The sequence below is a fragment of the Solea solea genome, chromosome 4, assembly GCF_958295425.1.
Source record: "Solea solea chromosome 4, fSolSol10.1, whole genome shotgun sequence".
Taxonomy (NCBI): domain Eukaryota; kingdom Metazoa; phylum Chordata; class Actinopteri; order Pleuronectiformes; family Soleidae; genus Solea; species Solea solea.
The window spans coordinates 16,323,405-16,342,682 of record NC_081137.1 but is presented as its reverse complement, the minus strand read 5'-3'; the positions used below and the strand labels follow the sequence as shown (position 1 = coordinate 16,342,682).

General features: G+C 40.5%; 1 protein-coding gene across 1 annotated transcript; it reads left to right on the top strand.

Annotated features, from left to right (window-relative positions):
* The first annotated feature begins 3,973 nt into the window (after window positions 1–3,973).
* On the top strand, window positions 3,974–18,305 carry LOC131458672 (uncharacterized). Its single transcript, XM_058627873.1, has 20 exons — window positions 3,974–4,254; window positions 5,951–6,207; window positions 7,364–7,512; window positions 7,616–7,741; window positions 8,397–8,558; window positions 9,970–10,099; window positions 10,179–10,315; window positions 10,413–10,572; window positions 12,127–12,227; window positions 12,677–12,770; window positions 14,969–15,311; window positions 15,391–15,635; window positions 15,724–15,872; window positions 15,986–16,114; window positions 16,251–16,412; window positions 16,552–16,675; window positions 16,854–16,987; window positions 17,099–17,258; window positions 17,368–17,471; window positions 17,574–18,305. The coding sequence occupies exons 1-20, from the start codon at window positions 4,123–4,125 to the stop codon at window positions 17,681–17,683; spliced, it is 3,108 nt and encodes a 1,035-aa protein (XP_058483856.1). The 5' UTR covers window positions 3,974–4,122; the 3' UTR covers window positions 17,684–18,305.
* The last annotated feature ends 973 nt before the right edge of the window (window positions 18,306–19,278 follow it).

Sequence of the window (19,278 nt, the reverse complement as noted above, 5' to 3'; positions counted from 1 at the left end):
CCTCTTTTTTCTCCTGTTTATCCGGACATTCCTCGGGCCTACCACTGTCTGTCATTGCAAACTCTCCACATTGCCTGTCGGCAAGCGGCGCCTCTGTTTATTCGTCTATGAATGTGTTGAATAAATAAATTAAGTTGTAGCTCATCTGTCCACAGCTAATCATAGGGAGGGCGTGAACTGAATGCTGTGCCAAGATCTTATGCAGTGAGGTTACATACAAAAGATCCGAGAGATGTGGGAATCCTGTGTTCTGTGCTCAACCAGAGATGTTTTGAGAAAGCCTTGTCAGGGGTCTGTTACGACTAGTTCTGTATAGGGAGACTGAAAATATGTGTGTCTTGATTCAAGCTGTAGGTTACACTGTTGTTGGTCGTTAGTTATGGAATGAGTTGTGGAATTTTACAAGTAAAGCAAAGTGAATAATCTAAACAATCATAATGTGTGCGTGTGTGGCAGACACAGGCCCTATAGAGCATCTCTGTGAGATGACATGGAAGTACATCCATCTATAGCTGTGGTACGTGCAGCACGAAAATCAGAAATACTGTTCTGCTGTATATACCAGGGTATGTGATCGCAGTGGAGCTGAGGCATAGAAAACTAATAATCAATAAAATAAAATGGTTACGTTTCTGTCTATAGGAAGTGGGGTGTAGTGTCCATACCAAACGCAAAAAACAATACTATTTATAAAGCACATTTTTGCACCAAAACAGACGACTTTAACAGGGTCCCTCAATCATATTATAATCATTAGCCAGGTGGAAGAAGGAGAATCTGTGAGATTCCTTACATGGCAACCCAAATATTTCTTTTATTGCGCAAAATGTACAGCTGTTCGATTTGTGCGAGTGTGGCGTGCCCTTTTCCAGTCTGTGCCCAGGGGCCCACTGGCTCACAGTCCATGCCAGGTTCCACCCATTGGTCAGTGCACAGGCTCGTTGTGTCACGGTGTGACTAAACAACTCTTGCCTCTTTTGACAGACTTCTGTTGAACCCACTTTATGCAAAGAGTGAGGAAACTGTCAGCGCTTTGGGGAAGTATTTGTTTTAGGCTGGCATCAGTGGAGAAAACATCACGTGTTGGTATTCTGATTAAAACATGCATCACCTGGATTTTCTATTCACAGACTGAGTCACGGAATCTCTTCATCAAATGAGTTGGTGACAGGTAACTGCCCCGCCCAACGGCTGCAGACAATTTGTAAAAGTTTGGCAGTCACTTATAGACTATATCAAAGATAAGCTCCCAACTCCCTCACCTCACCTCATCTCGTTTGAATGTGTACGCAACATTATTTATTTATTTATCTTCTGTAACTGCCTACAGATAAGAATATATTTTAAAAAAAGAAAGAAAAGAAACATGACAATGATTCCCGGTGTGGGACCTTTCTGTTTGGAGTTAGCATGTTCTCCATGTGCACTTCTTCCTTTCCTATCTGTTTCATTAAAATCTGTTTTAATGAAGTAAACAAAGGCAGACTCAAACAAAAATAAAAGAACAAAGTAAAAGTGCGCAGGGACAGTAAATAAAAGCAAAAGCAAACCAGACAATCCAACAGGGAACAAGGGGAAAAGAGTGAGTATATATACACACTAGGAAGGGAGCGACAACGAGACACAGGTGAAACTAATTAGGGCGGGGCAAGTAATCAAAAAAGGGCGGGGAAAGCAGACAAAGACCAGGGAGTGAAAAAGTGACATGACATGATAAGAGGTGAGTATCCAAAGCAAAACAGGATGTGTCAAAATAAAACAGGAAATTCACAAAAAACAAGGATTAAAAAAACAAAAAAAAAACACCAGTAACTGCAAGATGAAAAATATACTGTGTCTCAAACCAAAATCAGCGTGATATTTTAATCTCGTCATTCATCAACTTTATTAACATCTAATGAGATCGCAACAGACAGACACACACACAAAGCGTGTGGGAGTAGGGGGGACATGGCTGGAGGTCAGATGTCTGAAGGGGTGAGGGACTGTGAAAAGGTTTGGAAACCAAAAATGTTGCTCTCTGGGAGCTGCATGTTCACTCAAAGGAACCGCAGTGATGGTAACCAAATGACAAGGAATTGTACACATTATACATTCACATTATGTTTTATAACCTTGCTTATACGGCAGGATGAGTCAAACGACGTGCAAACTATAGCGAGCAAACTGACATGCAATGACATGTAGGACGTGTGCGTCTCATGGCAGCAGCCGTCCTCGGCATCCTTCAATCCTGCCGTAATAAGAGTGTGTTTTGACAGAGAATGATTACAGCATTTAAACGCTACACCCCATTCCTCTCTGGATCTTATACTGTATGTAAACACTTTGCTCTGAGGAGGCAGTCGATGCTAAATGCTACATAAGTGCTGTTGAGATACATACCCAAACACGTCCTGTCAGTGTCGACTTCATTTCAGTGGGATTTTTGTGTCTTTTGGCATGCGGTCATTTAAGACGCAGTCACATAAACACTCACGCAGTGTCAATCATGTTGCCCTGGACTTTCAGAGGTCGTAAACTGGAGTTGCATAACTGCTCTCACAGTTGTTGTCAGTTTCTGTCAATACGTCATTTCCATCGTCGTGTTCACATTACGTGAAGCCATAGCAAATGAATGTACAGAGTGCAAAGTAATATGAACCTTTGTCAAAGGTGGCAGGATTTATTGGAAACGACAAATCCAGTTTTGGCCTGCGGAAGACAACAAGAAGCTTGTGAGTCAGCGTCACCATGTGTAATAATAGAGGTTCTTCCCCAGTTCTCCCACTCTCTTTGACTCATATCTGCTGAGAATCGCATGTTATAGACCCTGAGGTTATAGACAGAGGTTATAGTCCTGCTTCAAGTATGTGTCCTAGCAGTAAAACACACACACACACACACATCAGTGCGGACATGACTCACGCTGGGAATGCCCAACTTGCCCCAAAGGCTGATCAACTGAGTGGCAGCACGTCCCGAAGCACTTGTTGCTTCAGACGTCACTGCTGAGGCTCTCGCCACGTGTGCTATACATTTTAAGTCCAATTGATATCATGGATGACGCCTTGATGTGTGCATAAAAATTTTTTAGAGCAATATTAAAGTTACCATCAAGTGTTAGAATCTCTACCCAGTTGTCATTTCAATATAGTCTTTGGTCAGTGACTATGGTCTCTCAGTCTCAGGGGTCCAAAGAACATTTTCATGTAAGAGACAGAACTCTTTTTTTTGCTTGTGAGGTTGGGCTTTAGGTTTGTTGGTGAATAAATATCCACCCACTCGCACCACATTTGTTCACGAGGTGACGCAAATTTAAAGGCGTGACTGGTGTCGCCAAAAATGAGAAGGGAAAATCATTAAAACATCGTCATTACCATGCTCAATTCATAAAACTGGTTTGATTTTGAGAAAGATACATTGATTTTTAATTTAAGTTGGTCTTATAACACAATACAATCATGTTTCACAGATCCAGTTACTCTTCTCTGGGGGGAATTGTGGATTGCACAGCACAATATATACAGTGTCATAGGGTTGCTTGGGATGATTGTCTTGCAGGAGAGTCCAAGGTTCAATTTGTTCACAGAAGTCATCACGTTCCTCTGTATTATGGCCTGGTATTTCTGGGAATCCATGATGCCAGGTACATGATCAAGACTGCCAGTTCCTGCCGCAGAGAAACAGCCCCACATCGTCAATGACCCACCTCCACGCTTGACCGTGGGGATGGTACTCTTACGGTCATAAGCCTGGCCTTTTGCACGCCAGACATAGCGCTGGTCCATATGTCCAAACAGTTCCAGGTTGGTTTCATCGGTCCATAGAACCGTCTCCCAAAACTCTGTAGTTTTATCCAGGCATATTCTCGTCGAGTTCTGATGGGTCTGATGATAGTTTATAGATTAAGGCTGTGCTTGTTCTTTAATAATAATAAAAGACATCAAAGAAGACCCTGTTATGTATGGAGCCACTTTGCTGTTCTGGACAGGAACACTTGCACATAATTAACAGGTGGTCTTCACTGCAGATTTGCACACAGCCCTGTGTACTAGCACATGCACATGTCATAAACATAGACTCTGGTTGCCGGGACTCCTCTGCCTATCTGACTGACAAACAAGAAGAAGAAACAAGAAGATGCTCTGGCTGAGTCTCCTGACTCTTCTGGTGCCCGGCCAGGTTCCTGTAATGGGTTTGCCTTTCCACGCCCCAGATCCTTCTACACCATGCCATGCTGGGCCATCTGAGGCTGACCAGGAGTTTGCAGAGGTATTTTTGTCACTTTATACATGTCATATTATACCTGTGAAGAAACAACGGAAAGTCAAGCTGGTGTTTACAGCTCTCTGTGGCAGGATAGTGCATAGTATTATTCATGGGAGATTCCCTCTCAGCGACTTTATAGCCACGCTGACTCCTGCTTAAAAGCTTCTTTCCTGTCCTGCTTCCAAGAAAGAAAAGAAAACACTGTTTCATGTAACTTTTAACATTTCCATAGGTTTGAACCATTATAAATTACTAGTAGAATTGTTTCTATACAAATATTCTAGAGGAAATTCCATGAAAAGGATTGGATTGGAGCCCTGTTTCTGAAACTACACCTTGACGGAAAGTAATTGCACTGATAGTGACTTAATGATGTGAACACCAGCCACACGGCTCCACTCTCAGCCTCTCACTTCTCAAGAATTAAGCCAGCTTATCATGTGGTAACAGCAGACATAATAAATGAAAACCACTGTCTATTACAACACAGATAAAATAGACTGTGTAATACGAACGCCAATCCTACCGCTATGTCGTTGGAATGATGTTGTTTTCCAAATTTACAGTAAAATATTAAATTATATTTTCTCCTTCACACTAACTAACAGAACTTATACTGGTCTCTGAGTCACCTCATAGGCCTGGGTACTTACAGTCAATACATTATGTACACTGATTGACATAAGCTAAAAGCATCAGGTATCTAAAACATTATACAGATAAATAATCCCTTATCTAAATCAAAAACTTCCATTCTGAGATATGTGAGACACAGATGATAACGATCTCTGAGGGAATTTGGTTGGAAAGAATCTGATATTGAGGGCTGATATTGCATCAGCCCTCATCTAACAGCTTTACAAACAAGGTATAAATAGCCTGGGCTCTTTTTGGAGACAATGTGGGACCCCAATTGTCCGAGGCCTGCCAAAAAAAACTATTTTGATAACTATTTTAATAACTATTTTGGCAAGAGATTGCAGCTGTAAGGTGATAGGAATGGAGTTGGACTACTTATTTGCTACATTGCATTTAGGAAAAAGACAAATATTTATTAAAAATTATGTTTGCAAGTGGCAGAAAAGCCATGACTCGCAAATGGCTACAGGTTGACTGTCCAACAAAAGCCCCAACAGGTTGGATCGGTGAAAGACTCACTTTCATTCTCAGGCTTGAAATGGATTATGTACTCGCACCATTGCAGATGTTAGCCTTATATAACAAAAAATGTGTAATAATGCATTGCAATTTAAAAGAAAAGAAAACATCAACTTCATCAACTGTATCTGGGTTCATGAATGGACCGGTCTGACAATCAACACACACACACACAAAGTTTTACAGTGAATAACATCTGGCTATGATGATTACTGTACAGATGTTTACAGAGCTGCGGGCTACAGCGTCGATAGGCCTTGTGTCGCTTACAGTCCCGCAAGCGCATCAACGTTTCTGCAGCGTGCTGTTATTAAAGGTTTGAGAAAATGCCTGGAAAATGCCTGGAATGTGAAGACTGTTGTCATTTCTCGGTGCGGATGACCATTTATGTTCCTCCTCAACCAATGTGATTACAGGAGTTATGCTGCAAACAGATTACACATTGTTGTTGGTTTCCATCTTAACCGTTATTATATTGTCAAACCACATTTGTTATCATTTAGATGGCGGTAGTGATACAACACTTTGCACACATCTTTAGGAGTATCTACGGCACTTCTATGGCTACCAGCTTAAGTCGGAGAGACAGAGGAGGAGTGTGGACTCAGGCGGAGATGCTGATTGGAGGACTGGACTCTGCGATAAGCTCCAGAACATGCAACGCTTCTTTGGGTTACCTCCAAGTGGACAGTTGACCCAAGAGACTGTGGCGGTCATGAAGAAGCCACGCTGTGGTCTGTCAGATGTGGAGCGATTTGAAGACACAATACGATGGAGGAGGAGAACCCTCAGCTACAGGTCAGAACGTCCCAGTAACAATCAATTTCGACTGCAATGGCGAAAAGCTCAGTGTGAGTCTCTGCTTTGAGCTAAATGTACAGGTAGATAGAAACGTGACGTTAACATGGTTGAAATTCAAGTGTTGGATGAGCTGAAACTTTGACCTGAGAAGGAAATGATTGTCTGTAATTTGTTGTTAAGACATAAAACTCAAAACTGTTGTAAAAGCAGTTCCTGCCTCTGTTTGGTCTGATACAAGCACCTGAAATGGGTGGGCTTGGGTCTCCCGCAAGGACCCAGTTAAGGTGGTTCTGAAATCTGGTAAGGATGTCACCAAGGTGCCTTCCTGGCATTTCCAACTGGGAGGAGACCTAGGGACAGATTAAGGACTAGATGGAGAGAGTATATCTCCTTGCTGGTCTGGGAGGACCTGAAGATCCCCCAGTCAGCATTGGACAATGTGGCCAGGGAAAGGGAAGCATAGGGCGCTTGCTAGAGCTGCTACCTCCACGACCCAATCTCGGATAAGCGGTTGACGATCGATGGATGTTTGGTCTTTGTGAAGAAAAACAATGTTAACATTGTTTGTATGCTAGGTATTTCACCTGCAAATAGCGTCTGTCAAGCAACACTATCAGACCTGACAGAGGGAGTGTTAGTGCAGGCAGTGCAGTGGCAGGCAGGAGCAAGACGCGTTTATCCATCAATTGCTGAACAATGTTAGTTTTTGAGCAGTTGAACTTACTTCTGAAACGTTAGTGTGTGTCATTTTCTGTTTCCAGTCACAGCTGCAGTAATTGCAGCTGCATTAATAGTACACAATGTTGATGTTGCCTCCATCTCCATAAAATGAATCACTTCCTGTGTGCAAAGGGGGAATGCCAAAACAGGCAAAACAAGATTTAATCACTCTGTATCTTCTCCCAACTTCCCTATGTCACCTCATGAATGCGTCTGCTCAGGGTGGAATTTATTCACAAAAAACAGCTTTAGAGCCTCACAACCACAGAGGAGAGGTTATTTGTATCAGCAATGTTTGTATATAGTTTATAAAATCAAAATAACAGCTGATTAATCAACTATTTAAAGTGTCATGTTAAAAAAGATTATTCTACTCTTCTCATTGTAACAGCTGAGAAAAAACATGAACAAGGGCTTTTAATTTTTACTTCAGGATCACTGGCTCCAACCTTCCCATCTCTGCCTCCAAACTTCACAAAGTCTTCAGGGCAGCATGGAAACTCTGGTCCAGCGTTGCACCGATGAAATTCCGCAAGCGGAGGAGGAGAGAGGCTGACATCGTCATCTCTTTCCACAACGGCGGTGAGCTCTAAAGAGAACCCCTAAGCGAATTCGCAAAAACACAGCAACCCTATACAGGTCTCTGATTAAATAGATGCTTTGTTGGCTGCACTGCCTGTTGCAGATCATAAGGACGGCTCACCGTTTGATGGCAAAGGAGGAATCCTGGCTCATGCCTTTCTACCTGGGTCTGGAGTTGGAGGAGATGTTCACTTTGATGCTGAAGAAGCCTGGAGCTTTAATTCTACTGGTAGCCCTTGAGAATATACTGTTGTTTAACCCAACTATGTCCAAAAGTAAAGAGACAATAGCTTCTCTGCTAACTTGTGGTGAACAGACACAAAATAAAGCTTCTGGCCCATCTGTCCTAAAATATAAACTATCAAATGAAATGTATTACTTTTAACTTCATACATCTCCCATGAACTGCTTTAAACAACAATCTATACTTACTTAATTACTTAATTACTTACTTAAAAGAAATTAAACTTTCATGCAAAACATTTACCATGGCTTTTTGATTTGATTTTAATGAAAATTAAAAGAGTAGTTCACGTTTTATTACTCTCTAACTGAGACTTAGCTGACAAGTAGGGCTGCAACTAACAATGATTCTCATAATCGATTAATCTCTTGATTATTTTCTCGATTAATCAACTACTTGTCAGAGAGCTTGATAAGTCGTTTATCAAAATAGTTGACGATTCATTGTCGCTGCCCTACTGACAAGTATGACGTTCTCCATTCTAAGCCACAAACATGTCTCAATGATGTCTCAATGATGCTCCCTTGTATCCCTATGTATTTTCATGGACTGACTCAGTGATGTCCAGATGTCCGTGTGTTTACATTACCCTTGTGTTTCCCCTCTGTGCAACCTCACATGGCTTCTATTCCTGCTCTAGGTTATAACTTATTTGCTGTGGCAGCCCATGAGTTTGGCCACGCACTTGGCCTGCCCCACTCATCCGACCCTGGAGCCATCATGTACCCCGCGTACATCTTTGACCCCAGTTATGAGCTGCGGCTCTCCTTCCGTGACGTCAAAGACATCCAACGTCTGTATGGTAAGTATTGCACTTGTTGGATCATCAGGAAGCCATCATTCTGACAGGCCATCACATACACATGGATGGAATCTATTAGAATCCAAAATATCCCTAGAAAAGGAGTTAACAAAGGGACTCTTATGTCTGCTGGGAGAAAGTTGTTATCATGCATTGGACAATTTTGTTCAAAAGTTAAAAGAGCATGAGAACGTCAGCCCGGGATGCGAAGACCAGGGGCTTCTGGAACTGGAGTGAGCAAGGACCGATTGTGATCAGAGGGTTGGCTTTATATATCTATGAAAATGGAAATCGACAATGTCACACAGAATGTTTAAAATTTGCGGTTATAGGTAAACAAGGGCAGAGTTCTCTAGGATTCGGCTGAAGTCTTGTGTCACCAAAAATCTTTCTTACACCATCATCTCATCACCTGTTTTTAGAAGAACTACACTGGCAAAATACAAAGTGTGCCACACACTCTTGATTGTAATTTTAAACGGAATTCATGAGAGTTTGCAGGTATGCGTGTAAGTAATCCTCTTCATGGTCAACTGACACAATCTTTGTTGTTGTAAATCAGGACTGTGTGTTCAATCACAGCAGTGTTACTGAAGGCCAAACAGCAAAAAACCACAACGTCCTCTTTCTACTGTTTCGTCATGATACTGCAATCATTTGCCAGTGACAGTTGTGCAATTATACGAAATCTAAATTCCCACAGTCTGTTACTATCAGAATGAAAGTGTCCATATTTTTTGACTTCGACTATATAGACAAAAGCATGTGCCCACACCTGTTCAGCATTGAACTGGGGCTGTTTTTCAGGCATTGGACTAGGCCACTTATCTCCTGCTCCAGTGAAGGACAATCTTATCACTTTAGCACCAAGACATTTTGGACAATTTTGACTGACCCCACAGAGCCCTGATTGACCTCAACCCCAGCGAGCACCATTGGGATGAAGTGCAACAGTGAGTTTGAGCCAGGCCTTCTCATCCAACATCAGTGCCTAACCTCATAAATGCTCTATGCAGAATGAATGGACACAAATAGAAACACTTTATAATCTTGTGGAAAGACATCCAAGAAGTGTGGAAACTGTTATAGCTGCAAAAGAGGGAGCAACTCCATATTAGTCTCCCTTATATGTATTTAAATACATTATTACAGTCCCTGTTAATGTAATAGTGAGGCATCCGAATACTTTTGTCCATATAGTGACGCTTTGTTCATGTGTATGGTTCATTTTATGAATATATGCATTCCACTTTGTCTGCGACATTATGAAACTATATGCAGATGATGTATTTTTGTAAGTTACCAGGTTCTCTTTGATTATGACTGAAGAGAACGCAATGGATTATTTCATACGTCAGACTCTTTGTTGTCTCTGTCAGTAAGACACATTTCCTTCTTGGCTTTCCTGCAGGTGTTAGCACCAATTTTGCTTCACTGTTCTCAAAAACGCCTCCTCCAAGAACGCCGGACAAATGTGATCCGGATTTGTCATTCGATGCTGTAACAGAATTACAACAGGAGGTGCTGTTTTTCAAAGACAGGTACATAAAGTGCCCCATGTACATGCTTAAAGGACATCAATGAGGACAATGGTGTTGGACATATTTCCTGTCTTTTCAGATTCATGTGGCGCAAACATCCTCAGTTTGATGAAACTGGAATCACTCTGATAAACAGTCTCTGGCCAGACAGTGCTCCTCCCTCCCTGGATGCTGCCTATCAGAATGTGCGAGAAAACCTGATTGTGTTTTTTAAAGGTAAATGAAGCAATTTCTCTAACAATTCTTTAATAGAATTGCAGATTATGTCTACATGGGTCATATATTATCAACAAATATGTGATATTTGTTGCAGGACATCAGTACTGGCTGCTGAGGCAGCAAGTCCTTGAGGAAGGTTTTCCCAGAAACATCTCAGACCTGGGTTTCCCCTCCAGAGTAAAATCTGTTGATGCTGCTCTTCATTTCAGAACTGACTCCTACACTGTGTTCTTCACAGGCCACGAGTGTTGGAAGTACGTAAGGTGTTACACATTATTAGCTTCACTTCAAGTGATAGGCTTTATGAAGTCTGGTTTTATGAGGTAATGCCACATTGCCAAATACGATGTGCCTGTATTCCTTATGTTGTGGGGACTTAAATATGTTTATACAGTCACATTATGGGGACAAAAATCAAGTTCCCATAATGTAAATTACATGAGGTTTAGGGGTTTGGGGTTGGCTAAGGGTTAAAGGGTTAGAGCATTAGAGGCTCAGGGGTTTGGGCATAGGGTTAGGTAAGGTTAGAGGATTAGAGGTTTAGGGTTTAGGGGTTTGGGGTTAGGGTTGGGTAAGGGTACGAGTATTAGAGGTTTAGGGATTTGGGGTTGGGATTAGGGTTGGCTAAGGGTTAGAGGATTAGAGCATTAGAGGCTCAGGGGTTAGGTAAAATTAGAGGTTTAGGGTTTAGGGGTTTGCGGTTAGGGTTGGGTAAGGGTTTGAGGGTTAGAGGATTAGAGGTTTAGGGATTTGGCGTTGGGATTAGGGTTGGTTTAGGGTTAGAGGATTAGAGCATTAGAGGCTCAGGGGTTAGGGCATAGGGTTAGGTAAGGTTAGAGGCTTTGGTTTGGGATTAGGGTTTGGATAATTTTCGTGCAATGTTCTCTGAAGTCAAAAACTGATCATCTTGTTTGTGGTCCGCTCATTCCCAGCACCAAAGAGTGTCCGTAGTGAAAATGAGCATTTTTAGCACACACAACATTGGTTTAGTAACCTGAACAATGGATTTCAAACAACAGGTCACACAAAATAACTAATTTGAACTCACTGATGGAAGCAGCAGTGGGTTGGATAACTCCTGTGCACTATAATTTAAAACAACTGATTTCTCCTGTGTTCTTTGGAGTGGGGAGTGAACGCTTTACAGTCAGTAAATACAGTGAGATAAAGCAACATTGCAACGACATATAAGTTGAGCCTTTTGTTGGTTAAAAAAAAAATCCCTGCATTATCTTGTCTCTGCTGGAAGCTACATTTTAGAGAGAATGAACCTCTGGTGACTTTGTGTCATTAACGATCTCTTTGTTGTTGTTAATGTTGTTTGTTGAGCTAAGCTTGAGAGTTTTTTCCATCAAAATTATTCAGTATGGCAAAAAAAAAAAATATATATATATAATTACATTTATTTATGGAGCAAATTTTAGTACTTGTGGGCCATCTTAATATTTAGTCTTGTAAACAGATAAACAGCCATGTAACAAGTGTGTATGTTTGGAGCATTAAGTGGAACCATGATGACACAGTCCTTGAAAGATTCTCACGCTGCTTTGCGTAAATGTTTTGCTGTGTGAGTAAACACAAGATCACACTACTTCCCTATTTTTATGTACTTACAAGTTACAGAAGCATCTGTTGTCACAGACTTGGTGATTTCTCATCCGCTGTGGGTTTACAGCCGTTCAGTCATGACCATGATGCCTTTATCTGTGTCAGAAGAAACATCAGTTAAGTGACCAAAAATGGGTAATTCAGTGCAGGGAGTTTAAGAGCCTCATTTCTACCCTGTGTCATTTGTGTATGAAACTCAGGTACAATGAGCAGCAGAAGATGATGGAGGAGTCACCGGCTCTCATAGAGCAGATGTGGCCGGGGATTCCAGCTCCGATAGACGCTGCTGTCTTCTATGATGGTAGTTACAACACCTTCCTGCTTTGCAATCAGTTTCGTAACAAAGAGAACTGCACATAGCATTTTTACGATCAAATTAAATTAATTGAAATGTAATAAAATAGGGTGAGAGTGAATTACGCACTTTTCAGTGCAAAAAAATACTGAGATGCTCCTGTGCTGTAAAGCACAAATGTTACTTAGAAGGACCAACTTCTCCAAAATGGTAGCAGCCTGGTGTCCTCAAGAAAAACTACATCTCTGCACAAAAATGTGCACTTTGTTCATTCTATACATAATCCAATGTTAAAATACTATGTGTTGTGAAATAGGGGCTCACACAGGTCCTTAGGTGTGGGAACCCTGTAAAAATGTTTAATATTAACATTCCAAAAATGACTTATTGTAGTTGAACATACATTTGCATTGATTTTATATATTATTACAACACTGTATCTTGATTTTCCACAGGATTTGTGCACTTCTTCCAGGGAAACATCCACTACAAATATGACTCCAACTCTAGACACGTCATCTCCACCAGCGCCGCTAATGAAGTGTTGGAGTGCAACAAGGAAGACAACGAAACTTCCTGAACTGAAGAAAAAAGATTTTCTGCAAAGTATGGTGATGCAGTGTGGTTTGTGTGTGCGTGTGCGTGTGTGTGTTTGTGTTACATCACTAGTTATATTCACCAATAATCACAAAGCACATTACACAAAAATGAGAAGTGATGAATAGCATAGGGAAGTGGTTTAAACAGGGGTGTAATAAAATGGTGCAATAATAGCAATTGTGTTTAAAGTTGATGTAAAATATAGTTACCACAAAATACTACTGTGCTATAGTCAGATACGTCACATAATGCAAAATGTATTTAGGTTTGCATCATTATGACACAGTGACTAATTGGTCACTAAAAATGGGAACAAAAATGTAAAAAACAATGAATTCCTTGTGAATGTCTGTGTCGAAGGATGTTGCTTAAGTTAATTACGTGTCATAACATTACAACTAAATCATTACTGTTCCTGTCAGTGTCTAATATTTGGTAACACAGAGTACAGTGTAGCTTTCCACTAACAGTGATGTGACGGGTGTATGCAGTCATGGATTTTTACAGATATTTTGTCCATGTGAACATGTGAGACATAAAAAAAATATGTATTTCATTTAACTGCAGAAAATACAGTGACTCACATTTAACTTGAAATGTAGAATAATGGGGGGATTTAAAGATGACGGGGTGCGTCGTGTTCGTGCTTGTGCATGTGACGTTGCCGCTTTGCCAGAGGCTACAACAACAGCGTGATCCCGACGTCAGACGATTGAAGATAAGACTAAAAAGATGAAGGAAAATCATTTACAAAAATACTCTTTTGATAGTCAAGAAAAAAGAACGGATACGTTTGATAATTTGCTACTAATAGCAGTGAGTTTCTGGCAAATGATCCTTTAAAAATTAAATCTGCCCCCACCATTAAACTTTTTAAATCGCTTTTAAAGACCCACCTCTTCTCCTTGGCTTATACAGGATAGGAATAGTCAACCCGGACACTTCTAGGTAGTTTTTACCATTTTACTATTCTATTATGTCACTATTTTACTATTTTACTTCTATTTTTTTTATTGATTATATGTTTTGTTGCTGTGCCTTTACTGCAAATCTGTAAAGTGTTTTGGTCTGCCTTGGTTGTTTTTTAAATGTGCTCTAGAAATAAAGTTGACTTGACTTTTGGCTCAACCCCAACAACAAATATTCTGATTTGTACTTGATCACATAGTCAAAGTCTGTGGCCATAAAAAATGCTGTTTATGTGCGACATTTAAACTGCAAAATTTAGTTCATACATGCCAAATAAAATGGCTGGCTACACCTCTTCTCTTTGATAATGTGACATTTTAAAAATAATCTCTGTGATAGTATAGTAACATACATTTATCATTGATTTAGTCATAAACAGTGGCACGCTTTAAAAAGAAGAGTTCCTGGTGGGTTTTTTTAATTTTTGTTTCAGTTTTATTTCTTGTTTATCAACTCATGTTTGACCATATTAATCTCAGGACAGACTCAGGGGTATCAAACTGAAATTGGGGTCCACACATCATGAGGGGCCAATGAAGTAGAAAAAAATTATTAAATAAATTATATAATAAATATATATATAATAATAAATTATTTATAATATAAAAAAAAACATAAAAACACAATATATAACAATGATGATATTTTTTGGTGATAGTTAATAGAATTTCAAAATAAAAATGTTTGTTTTGATATGGAACATAGTTTAGTTTACAGTACAAAATGTATTTATGACGCTAAATGAATCTGTAAATAAAAAAACTGACATAAATAATAATATAATAATAACAATTATGACTTTATATTAAGTGGGGGGACACAAGTGGTCCACGGGCCATGAGTTTGACACCTCTGATCTACATAATTCATGTATATATCCAATTTTTTTTTAATATGTTTTATGTTTAGACTAACTAAATCTTAAATAGACTATAATGACTTAAACTGAACAATCTGTGATCATACAATACTAGTCCTCCCTGACGCCTTGCTTTCAGCATAGTTTTTTCGTCATTTCTGAGATGTCGTCTTTGTAGAAAATTTAATTTACTGCACATTGAAAGACCTGCTTCTTTTTCTGTGATTACAAAAAGTCACTATTACCATTCATTAGTGCTTCTGGAGCTTTTGTATGTACTGTATACTGTATATATACATATATCCTAAACTGGCAATAGTGCTAGATTCATTTTTATATACAACTTTGTTACACTATGTAACAAATACATTGTTTTATCATTAATTCAGTGTCTGTTTTGGGGAATTTTTTCTGGTGGGAGAGCAATCAAAGCCTCACTTCCTCTGTTGCCCATAAAAGGCTTTACTGAGTCACTGACTCCTTCAGGTAGTTGCTCAACACTGCCAATCCCCAGCCTTTATAACGGCAGCCTGCAGCCCAGTAAAGTCACAGTCAACGACAACATGAAGACTCTCAACCTGAGCATTCTACTAAGCCTGGCAGTCGCAGTTTACTGTGTGCCAATATCATACTTTACTGAGAAGGATGAGAGTTTTGCAGAGGTTTGTATACTTGCTTTGACTTATAAGATTTCCTGATGCATTTCAGCATTGAGTATCTAACTCGAGTTTTCTCTTGCAGAACTACCTGAAGAAGTTTTTCAACCTGACAGAGGAAAGTGGGCCAACCTTTAGACGAGGGATCAGCCCTGTGAGCGAGAAGCTCTCTGAGATGCAGAAGTTCTATGGTCTCCCGGTCACTGGGACGCTGAACACTGACACCATTGCCCTGATGAAGAAGCCCCGCTGTGGCATTCCAGACATCAAGGTCGCTCGTTTCTCCACATTTGGAGACCACAAGTGGCAGACGAACAGCCTTACCTACAGGTGACTGATCTGAAGCGAGAGAGAGAGAGAGAGAGAGAGAGAAGTGAATGTTTTGAACGCGTTTGCTGACAACTTTTCTGCCCTACAGGATTGAGAACTACACGCCTGACATGTCCAGGTCAGAGGTGGACGAATCCATCGAGAAAGCGCTGCAGGTCTGGGCCAAAGTCAGTCCGCTGAGGTTCACACGCATCTACAGTGGCACCGCTGACATCATGATCTCCTTCGGGGCCGGATGTAAGCACAGAAGCTATAGTTCTATTTCTCCTTCCCTCTGACCAAGCTAGTGTTTAGCTTTAACTCTGTGTTTTCTCAGTCTTGTATGACATGAATGTGCTCTTTCTCAACAGCACATGGAGATGGTTACCCCTTTGATGGCCCTGATGGCACTCTGGCTCATGCCTTCGCTCCATCTAATGGCATCGGAGGAGATGCTCATTTTGATGAGGATGAGACCTTCACCTTTCGCTCCAACGAAGGTGAGTCCATAAAGTGAATTGTCCTTTTTTTTGAATACTTACGCTTCAGTCAGAGTATAAGTGACTTTATTTTACCTCATTACCCCCGAGATGAGCTTTGTAACTCACCTGTGAATCTATGTCTTCTGCTGTACAGGCTACGTCCTCTTCATGGTTGCAGCCCATGAATTCGGTCACTCCCTGGGCTTGTCTCACTCTGATGACCCTGGTGCTCTCATGTATCCCGTGTACACATACAGAAACCCTGAAACCTTTGTTCTGCCCCGGGACGATGTCAACGGCATCCAGTCTCTCTATGGTGAGGGCTCACTTGCTGAATCAATAGTGACAGCCGACACAAACAGCACTCGGCTACTGTCTCGTGAAGGATTTCCTCTAAAACTTGGTGCTCACGTGACTTTCATGCGATGTTAAATGTTGTTTAATTTGACCTTCAGGCCCCGGTGACAAGAACCCTAACCCTGAACCACCAGCCCCCACCACCCCTGATGCCTGTGATTCCTCCATGGTCTTGGATGCTGTTGCCAGCCTGAGAGGAGAGATGATCTTCTTCAAGGACAGGTATTATTGACATTTTCAGTTATTAGCACTAGGCAACTGCTTCACCTCTCCTCCATGAAGCTTCTTCTGAGCTGATCACCTTCCTCTTAAAGCTCACTCCTGACGACAAAGACACTGAGTATTCACATCTTCACATTTTGCCCCCTGAACTGATTTATTCTCTTTTGTGTGTTCTCAGCTTCTTCTGGCGCATCTACCCTCAGAGCTACACGCCTCAGCAGAGTCTCATCACAAACTTCTGGCCTGACGCACCCACCGACGTTGACGCCGCTTATGAGAACCAGCAATCAGACAGGCTCATGCTCTTTAAAGGTATGTTTTTTTTTGTTTGTCCACTTCAATTCTTTATATTTCAAGGTCATTCATCTTTGAGTTCACAAAATATGATAAGTGTTTTTCTTTTTATTTTCTTCACTTCTGCAGATCGCCAAGTGTGGGCCTACAACGCTTACACTCTGGAAACTGGATATCCAAAGTCCATCTCCAGTTTCGGTCTGCCTGAATCCGTGACGAAAATCAATGCTGCTTTCTATGACGTGCACTCCGGCAAGACTTTCTTCTTTGTTGGCAACAAGTACTACAGGTGTGTTTAAATCATGTGATCTGCGTCTTTTTATGGCAAAGTTTCTAGGTAAAAAAAAAAGCCTTGTTAAATGCTAAAATAATTCTAAATACCGTCAATGTGTCTTCAGGTATGATGAGGCCCTTGAGACTATGGATAAGGGATTCCCCAAACGTGTTGATCAGACCTTTAACGGATTGAACGGCATGGTGACGGCGGCTCAACAGTTCAGAGGTGAGTTATACTCAAAGCTCCTCATTCAGTAATTATAGCAAAGATAACTCAAACTGACTCCTTAAACCAGGAATTAACAGTTTACATCTTTGTTTTCCACAGGTTTTACTTACATCTACAGTGGAACTGACATGTATGAATACAGCCTGAGGAGTGGGAGGTTGTTCCGCGTGCTCAGGAACAGCTACTTCTTGCCCTGCACTAAGTACTAGACCGGCTCAGTTAGCAAGCTTAATGTAGCTTGTAGCTTAATGAAGGCACCAAAGTATCATTATTTTTTTTAGTGTATAATTATAATGTTACACAGTTACGGGTATACTGGCGTTATGCCTATCCTGCGAAAGCACCTTAAAAGCACCTTACATGTTGTTGTTTTTTTGTTTGTTTGTTTTGACATTCTGTAATGATCATTGTGATCATTTGGTTATTTTGCTGAAGTTAATTTAACTTTTTTTTTATTTTATTGATGTAATATTCAGTCTTAATTAATTATTTCTGTTGCTGTTTTTGTTGCTCGTTTTAATTTTGTGTTTGATGAAGATTAACTTAATCCAGTGGCTCTTAAACTCTTCATTGAGCTCTTGAAGTAACATTATCGCCAACGTTTAAATTACAGTGATTACAAATTCTTCGCTCCCCTCCGATCACATACCCTGGTCTATACAGTAGAACTGTATTTCTGTATTTCCTATAAGAAGCTTGCGTACCACTGGTGGTACATGCACGGTTTGAAAACCATGGACTTAATCTATATTTGCCATTTGTTTACAAAAATGTAACACAGTAAGGAGACTGTGGAGTATTTATTGTCAAAATAAAAGCCGTTCAAACCCATTTTTGTTTGAGTTTTGTTGTCATTTTGTTTGACGCTGTCTGTGTTATGATTTAGCTTTATATTGCAGTGCAGTCAATTTTAATAGACTAGCAATTCATCAAAAATAAACTCAATAAATACTTGTTTCTACACGAGTGTTAAAACATTTTGTCCACATGGGGGCAGAATAACAAAGTGAAACTCAAAGCACGTTAGAGTTGTGTTTGTGTTAATCTGATAAAAGTTGAAGGCCAACCATTTTTAGGAATAAACTTCACTATAAGGAAATGCAGTCAAAGAGAAATTGCTTCATATATATAAGAGGAGATTTGGAGTACACCAAAGCTCAGGTGTTATGTTCAAATTAAAGAGGATTACTTTACTGAACCTTATTGGAGGGTTCCTCAGTCCTGGTCCTGGGATCCCCTGCTCTGCATGTGTTAGATATTCTGCTGCTCCAACACACCTGGTCCAAATGGTCAGCTCGTTAGCAGAAGCCTGATAACGAGCTATTTATTGGAACCAGGTGTGTTGGAGCGAGGACACTGAGGACCAGGCTTGAGAAAACTCTTTAACATATCATTTCAAAAGAGGTCCTTGTGTGCTCAGTTAACCCTAAAGACCAGTGTTTATGTTTGAATGTTGTTGAGGATTCGTTACATTTTCTGCTCCACTGCCCTGTGTTCACTGAGCAGAGGGTATAAAATGTTGTGTATAAAAGTCTACTGATTTATATTGGCTTTCTAATTGTGATACGTTATGTTGGTTATTTAAGAATGAGATCTATGCCTTAGCCAGATTTATAGAACATCCATGGTTATTAAGGAAGAGAATAATGTATCCACCCTTTTGTTGTGTGTATATTGTTAGATGCTACTGTATGTGGTAATTTGTGGTGTTTTCTGCTTGTTGTGTCTTTGTAAGCCCTTATGGCGGCAGGGTGGAATAGTGGTGAGCACTGTTGCCCCACAGCAAGAAGGTGGTGGGTGAAAC

What these genes read in the sequence shown, in the direction of transcription:
- LOC131458672 (XM_058627873.1), top strand. Translation starts at nt 4,123, where the DNA reads ATGCTCTGGCTGAGTCTCCTGACTCTTCTGGTGCCCGGCCAGGTTCCT. An exon ending in ACGAACAGCCTTACCTACAG is followed by an intron (nt 15,636 to 15,723) that starts GTGACTGATCTG and finishes TCTGCCCTACAG; the next exon opens with GATTGAGAACTACACGCCTG. An exon ending in GGCGGCTCAACAGTTCAGAG is followed by an intron (nt 17,472 to 17,573) that starts GTGAGTTATACT and finishes TGTTTTCCACAG; the next exon opens with GTTTTACTTACATCTACAGT.